The sequence below is a fragment of the Sceloporus undulatus genome, chromosome 2 (genome assembly GCF_019175285.1).
Source record: "Sceloporus undulatus isolate JIND9_A2432 ecotype Alabama chromosome 2, SceUnd_v1.1, whole genome shotgun sequence".
Classification (NCBI taxonomy): domain Eukaryota; kingdom Metazoa; phylum Chordata; class Lepidosauria; order Squamata; family Phrynosomatidae; genus Sceloporus; species Sceloporus undulatus.
The window spans coordinates 125,519,598-125,527,794 of record NC_056523.1 but is presented as its reverse complement, the minus strand read 5'-3'; the positions used below and the strand labels follow the sequence as shown (position 1 = coordinate 125,527,794).

General features: G+C 40.6%; 1 protein-coding gene across 1 annotated transcript in view; it reads left to right on the top strand.

Moving 5' to 3' along the window:
• The first annotated feature begins 2,582 nt into the window (after nucleotides 1–2,582).
• Nucleotides 2,583–8,197, top strand: part of LOC121920399 (transitional endoplasmic reticulum ATPase-like) — a 15,045-nt gene continuing 9,430 nt past the window's right edge. Inside the window, exon 1 of the mRNA XM_042447535.1 lies at nucleotides 2,583–2,628. Within this exon, the coding sequence (XP_042303469.1) occupies nucleotides 2,583–2,628 (46 nt within the window). The remainder of the gene's footprint in view (nucleotides 2,629–8,197) is intronic.

Genomic DNA, 8,197 nt, shown 5'->3' with positions numbered 1-8,197 from the left:
TGGTGTATTTCTTTCTACCTGCAGGCCAAAAAAATTGCTGTCTGTTGTGTGCCTCCAAGCCTTTTCAAATTTCAGGTTATCACAAGATTCCCCCCCCCCCGCTGCAAGGTTGTTCAGAGTGAGTTTGCCTTTGCTTTCCTTAGAGGCTGAGAGAGTGTGACTTGCCTGAGGTCACCCAATGACTTCCCATGGCAAAGTGGGGATTCAAACCCTGGTCTCCAGACTTGTAGTCCAATGCTCAAGCCACTATAGCATGTTGGCTCTCCTAATATGTTGTGTTGTGTTATATTTAATGGGACTTGAGCATCCACAGATTTTGTTATCCATGGGGCGTCCTGGAACCAAACCCCAGCGTATAACAAGGGTCCACTGTAATGCTTTGGAACTTTTCCTACCTAAAAAAGTTCACATTAATTTGCCCTCATAGCTGTTTTTTTTTTAATTTCTTTATTGATAACACATGAGGAACAACATAAAACAACATAGTAGAACACCTTCAGACATATACAAACTATCTAAACATATTAGACTTACAGTACTTCAAACATTACTTTCATTACATACCCATCCTCTCACAACTAACATCTACCACACAGTTACTTAAACTTACATTCAACGTGTTTCCATGGACACTCTCTTTCAAACCAAACTTCCACCACCTTTTCTTTCTGAAGTCTAGTACTCTCTTATATCTTATTATTCATTATTTATCATATTCATCAATTCTAATGGATAAACAGCACGAATAACTATGGTATTTCCCAACCCTATACTCTTAACAAGAATTTTTCTAACTGAAAGACAAAATTATCATGCATCTAAACCTTTTAATATACAGTATATCTCAAATGCTGCTCCTGGGGGGGGGGAGAACAGAAAAAAGGAATCATTTCCATATATAGTTCAATTATAGTTAAATAATATTTTGCATAAAGAGGGGAGAAACAAGAACAAGGAGCTAGCAAAAAAACTATATACAGTCTCAATATAATATTAGTAAATCTCCCAATTTCTTCTTGATATACTGTAATACTTTTATCCATTCTTCTGGTACAATCTCCAACGAGTCATTTTTCATCATATAAGAGAGTTTATCCATTTGCATCATATCATGAAGATAGCTGATCCAATCTTCCACTTTTGGATATCTTTAGTTCTCCATTTTTTTTTTTTTTGCATATAGAATCCTAGCAACAGAAACCATATACGCCGAATTTTACCATATTTTTGTTCATATTATCCTCAAACATTCTCAATAAAATACTTTCTGGAGTTTTATTTAAATTAATTTCTAATATTGAGTTTATTTCTATTATAATCTTCCAAAACTCCTTCGCTTTTTTGCATGACCACCAACAGTGGAAATAGGAGCCTGAGGAGGTGCCACATTTCCAGCAAAGATTATTTGTTTTATTGTATATTTTTGCAAATTTTACCAGTGTTGGATGCCATCTAAAGTAGATTTTATATCAATTTTCTTTTATGTTCTGTGCTGCTGTGTATTTAATATTTTGGTTCCATGCTCTTTCCCATAAATCTAAGGCTCATTACAGACAGGCTCTTCCGGCGCCCCCGTCACATGCTAGGGGTTGGCCAAGGACCTAGCGTCCACAACAGCCTCACCACTAGCACGTGATGAGGGCGTAAAGATGGCGGCGCCCTATACACATGGGCGCCGCCATCTTTACGTGCTGGATGCATAGCATCCGCACGTCGCGCACTGGATGTGATGCCGTGAGTGCGCGAGTAGCGCCTTGCGGCGTCTCATCCGGGGCAGAAGAAGAAGCGCCATTTTGGTGCTTCTTCTTTGCTGCGTCCGGGAACCGCACGGTTTGGATGCCCCTTCTGGGTGGTCTGTAACACGCCTAAATTGATGGGGTGGCCAATATCTTTTGCGCAGCTGAGCATTGTTTCTTTAATTACCTCCTGCTTAGTGTTAACAGGTTAATAATAGATTGTATAATTTCCTCATAAGTCCTCTTTTATTTTCTCTCATGTCTAGTATATCTCCTAATTCTGATCTCTTGTCTAAAGTTCCCCACTCTTTTAGATCTTCTCTGGTTCTTCCTTGAATTTGCCAGTACTCAAACCAGTTTAAATTGATTCCTACTGATTTCAATTCTGTTTGTGTTTTGAGTTCCGATTTCTTTTCCTTTAAACTTAATAAACCTTTGTACGTGATCCATTCTCTTTTCCTGTACATCTCCGTTCTGTATAAAGCTTCCTATGGGGAGGCCCATTTTGGTAAACCAGTAACAATTCTTTCCTTATATTTCTTCCAAATATTTAACTGGGGGTTTCTAATACAGTGATTATTAATTGCATTATTTGCCTTTTCTTTATTATAAAGTAAAAATGCATGTAAGCCAAATTTGAGTCCTTCAGATTCCAGTTCCAATAGTTTTTCATCCGCTAGTGTCACCCAATCTTTTATCCAAACTAAACAGTTTGCCTCATAGTATAATTTAAGATTTGGAACTGCCAGACCTCCTCTGCCCTTATAGCTGTTTTTGACCTATACCACTGTGGATTTTCTGAAAGGTACTACTAATACAGTACCAGTACAAAAAGGGGAAACAGCAATGGAAACAGTGGAGGTGCTGCACTTCCTTCAGTTCCTAGTAACAGGTGAGTACTTTAAGTTTCTTAAAATAACAGAGCAATGGAAAAACAATATGAAACACTAAAAAATCCCAATAATTACTATTTTTGAATGCAGTATACTGGACAATGTATTACTTTGTCCTTTTGTAGATATGCATTGTAAATTCCAACAGACAACTGCACTTTAGGACTATATTGCTATAACTTTACAAATCTATGTATACATAATACAGTCTATCATAACCCAAAAGGCACAAGGAGGAAAGAAAAACTAAGACTTCTTTACAATATAAATGCTTCGCTTTTTTTTCTGGTGAAAAGCCCAAGTCACACTTTCTCAGCTTCAGAGGACGGCAATGGAAAACCCCATCTGAAGAAACTTGCCAGTAAAACCCTAGCCTATGATTAGTTTCTCCTTAAGGTCGCCATAAGTCAAAAATGAGTTGGAGGCACACAACAACAAACGTGAGGTTTACCTGCCCCTTCCATGTTACCATTGGCAGGGTCTTGACTAGAAGGACTCAGTTAGTTGTTGGGTCTTTGCCAGTCCTGCAGGGGGAGCGATGCTCCTTGGCTTGCTTCTGTCCTGAAGCTTATCATGGGCCTTTTATGATTAGCTTTTTCTTGTTCTTAGGAGGTTAGTGAAGTAGAAGGAAACCAGTCATGAAATGCACCAAACTGACACCATCTGTGCACTTACGTAATGAATGTTTTCAGACTTTGAGAAGATGTAATATTCCACATGTGAAGATGTGCAGGGAACTGAATATCGTATAATGATTCAAATAATATTAGTGTACTTCCTTGGATAAAAGCACCAAATGTAGATCGTGTCAGTCATTTGTGAATTAATCTTCATTTTCAGATACTGAGGCATGCATATTTGAGTCTAGCATAATACAGCAATTTTCAAATCCGATAAGAAGTCTTGTAGCACCTTAAAACAGATACATATTTATTGTATAAAGATATAAGAACATGATCGTTGTTGTTAATTGCTATCACGTTGGCTTGGACATACGGTGACCTTATGAATGTGAGACCTCCAAGACATCCTGTTATTAACAGCTCTGCTCAGGTTTTGCAAACTCATTATAAACCATGGCTTATAATGCTCTCTTCCTCTCTACCTACTGCCTTCTTCTTTACAAGCATTGCAGTCTTTTAATGAATCACAATACATAAAGAGATTAATGCAATCAGGGTGCTTCCAGATGGCGGTACCAATTATTATTATTCTGCTATAAACTACAAGCAGAACAGAAGCTGGCTGTCCATGCTTAAGTGATCTACTATTTTGGGGGGAAGGATCTCATTATCTTCAGTCCACACAGCGGGCATGGCATAGCTGTATGTGAGCAGCATTGTGTCCTTTCCTTCCCCGCCACTCATTAATCACCACACACACACACACACACCATCCTTCTGAAATTTTGAAGCAGGTGGTCTGCCATGCCATTTTACCAGTCCGTTTAGTTTTGCAGCCCAAAGTATTCTGACAAAGCAGTCCGGTCAGCCTCATCATTATTGTTATTTTATTTTCGTATATCCTTTCTCCCATTATAGGGACTCAAGACAGTGAACAGCAAAGTTAAACCAGTACAATTTAAAAACAATGCAACATTACAATGTATAAATATAAAATTTATAAAATAAATAATTTTAAAAGTTAAAACAATTATGAGTTAAAATAGAATATGCTAAAAATACAAACTTTAAAATTTCATTAGGACAGCATTCCCAGTCCTTATCAGTTTACAAAGGCACAATAATGCCTTTACATGTTGCTGGAAGGACAGCAGGGATGGAGTCATCCTGGCCTACCTAGGGTGGGAGTTCCAAAGCTTGGGAGCAGCCACTGAGAAGACTCTCTCTCTTGTTACCACCATACCTCTACTTAGAATCATAGAGTTGGAAGAGGGCCATCCAGTCCAACCCCCTGCTATGCAGGAACTCTCAGTCAAAGCATCCTCGACAGATGGCCACCCAGCCTGTGCTTAAAGACCTCCAAGGAGCGAAACTTCCACTCTGAAAGAGTGTGTTCCACTGTTGAACAGCCCTTACTGTCAGGAAGTTCCTCCTAATGTTGAGGTGGAATCTGGAATCTCTTTTCCTGTAGCTTGCATCCATGGGAGCAGCAGAAAACAAGCTTGTTCCCTCCTCAATATGACACCCCTTCAAATATTTAAACAGGGCTATCATATCACCTCTTAAACTTCTTTTTCTCCAGGCTAAACATGCCCAGCTCCTTAAGTCGTTCCTCATAGGACATGGTTCCAGACCCTTCACCATTTTAGTCACCCTCCTTTGGATACGCTCCAGTTTTCAATGTCCTTTTTGAATTATGGTGCCCAGAATGGACACATATTCCTGGTGGGGCCTGACCAAAGCAGAAATCAGTGGCACTACTACTTCTTCTTGATCTAGAAACTATACTTTTATTGATGCAGCCTAAAATTGCATTGGCCTTTTTAGCTGCTGCATCGCACTGTGACTCATGTTCAACTTGTGGTCTACTTGGACTCCCAGATCCCTTTCACATGTTTTCATTCGCCAGGTGTCCCCCATCCTATATCTGTGCATTTCATTTTTCCGCCCCTAAGTGCAGTACTTACATTTCTCTGTGTTGAATTTTCCAGGTGGGGCCGACCAAGCAGAATAGAGGGCAGTATTAATTCCCTTGATCCAGGCACTATACTATTATTGATGCAGTCTAGAATTGCATTGGCTTTTTATCTCATATTCAACTTCTATCCCTTTCACACATAGTCTCGTTATCCAGGTGTCTTCCATCCTTTATCTATGTATTTCTTTTCTTTTCTTTTTTTGCCCTAAGTGCAGTATCTTACATTTCTCTGTACTGATTCATTTGTTAGCTTTGGCCCAGCTTTCTAGTCTATTCAGTCGTTTTGAATTTTGATCCTGTCCTCTGGAGTATTAGCTATTCCTCCTAATTGATTCATCTGCACATTTGATGAGTATTCCCCCATTCTGTCATCCAGGTCATTGATAAAGATGTTGAATAGCACTGGCCCCAGGACAGACCCCTGTGGGACCCCACTGGTCACTTCTCTCCAGATGAAAAGAAACCATCGCTGAGCACCCTTTGGCTTCGGCCAGTCAACCAATTATAAATCCATGTAACAGTTACCTTGTCAAACCCACATTTATAAGCTTTTTGCAAGATGTCATGGGAAACATTGTCAAAGGCCTTACTGAAATCAAGATATACTATATCCCACAGCATTCCCTTCATCTAACAAGCTGGTAATTTTATTTAAAAAAGGAGATCTGGTTTGTCTGGCATGACTTGTTTCTCTGAAACCCTGTTGACTCTTGTGATTATGGCATTGCCTTCTAATGTTCACAGATCCTCTGTTTAATGATCTGCTCTCGAATCTTTCCTGTAGTTTGATGTCAGACTGACTGGACGATAATTGTTGGGATCCTTTTTTTCCCATTTGGAAGATGGAGACAACGTTTGCCCTCCTCCCAGTCTGCTGGATTCTCCTGTTCTCCAGGAGTTTTCAAAGATTATTGCCAATGGCTCCGATATTACATTTGCCAGTTCTTTCAATACTCTTGGATGTAGTTCATCTGATTTGGAGACTTATATTCATTCAGATTAACAAGTTATTCCTGTACTATCTCTTTTCCTATTCTGTGCTGAACTTCCCCTATTCTGTCCTCAGGTTTTCTGAGAAGACTGAGGCAAAGAAGGTGTTGAGTAATTCTGCCTTTTTTCTGTTTCTGGTAGCATTTTGCCATCTTCTCTACGCAGTGGCCCTACCATTTCCTTCTCTCCTTTTGCTGTGGACATATCCAAAACAGCCCTTTTTGTTGTTCTTAACTTCTCTAGCAAGTCTGAGTTCATTCTGCGCTTTAGCTTTCTGACTTACCCCTACACATGCTTGCTATTTGTTTGAACTCCTTTTGGTGATTTCCCCATTTTCCATTTCTTATACTGTACATGTGCCATTTAAAACTTAGCTCATTGAAAGTTCCTTGGTCATCCATCTGGTTTCTTGAGACACGTTCCATTTTTCTTCCTCATTAGAACTGTTTGAAATTGTCCTTCAGTATCTCCCTTTTGAGAAAACTCCCATCCATCCTGAACTCCCTTATCTTTTAGTATTCCTGACCATGGGATCACCCCCAGTATTTCTCTAGTTTATTAAAATCCACTCTCCTAAAGTCTAGAATGCCTGTCTGACTATACCTGGCTTCTCCTTTTCATTGTATAACAAACCCAGGAGAACATTGCCACTCCCATCTAAGGATCCCACACTTGCACCCCATTAACCAAGTCATCCTTGTTGATTAGCATCGATCTAAAATAGCTGACCCCCTTGTTGCCCTCTCCATCTTTTGGAAAATGAAATTGTCTTCGGGGCAAGTGAGGAATTTGTTAGACCTTGAGGATTTTGCTGAGTTTGAATTCCCGCAAATATCGGTATAGTTGAAGTCACCCATCACTACTCACCTCCCCTTTCTGAGTGTATAGTCATCTGTTCTAGAAAGGCATCATCCAATTCCTCCAATGACTTGGGGGTCTGTAGTAGACTCCCACAATAACATCCCTGTCATTTCCCTCCCCTTTAATTTTTATCCAGATGCTCTCCACCTGGCTGCCAGTATTGATGTCCTGGATCTCTTCACTGGTGTAATATCTCTGACATAGTGCTGCTTGCTCCTCCTTTCCTGTTTGGCCTTTTCTATTAAAGGTTATACCCTCTATTTCCAATTCCAATCATGAGACTCATCCCACCAGGTTTCAGTGATGCCTATTATATCATATTTGCTTTGTTGTACTAGGGTTTGAGTTCATCTTGCTTATTTCCCATGCTCTATGCCTTAATGTAGAGACATCGCAGCCATGGGTCCCCTTACTTGCTGCCTGTGCAAGATTTTTTGCCTCCCACTGTTGGGTCCTTGCACCTTTTTTCTTGTTTCCTCTATGTCAGTTTGACAATTTTCTCCAGCCCTTTCACCTTCCTTAATATTGTTCTCCTTCCTCACAAACTCAGTTTAAAGCCCTCCTGATCAGTTCTTGAGATGTTGGCAAAAACATTTCTTCCAACTGGCGTGAGATGCAACCCATCCATTGCAAGAAGTCCCTCCGCATGGAACCGCAGCCCATGATTGAAGAATCCTAATTGTTTGCACGCACCATCTGTGGACCAGTTGTTTACATCTGCTGTTTTCCTCCCTTCCTGGACCATGCCCTTCGACTGGCAGAGAGACGAGATGACAACTCGTGCATCCATTTCTTTCAGTTTCCTACCAAGAGCCTCATAATCCCTTCCATGTTCTGAGGCTGTGTCTTGCAATATCATTGGTTCCCACATGGACCAAAAGGAGGGGTTTGGTCAGTAGGCTTGACCAGTCTTGTCAGCCTTCTGTCACATCATGGATCTTTGCCCCGGGGAGAACAACACACCTCTCAAGACATCTTGTCAGGCCTACAAATCACTGCTTCTGTCACTCACAAGGAGCCCTCCACTACGACCACCTGCCTCCTCCAAGGCTTAGCAGTGACTGTTCCCTCAGGTGGGACTCTCAGGCTCCCCTGCTCTGTCCCTAAGGTCTGTCC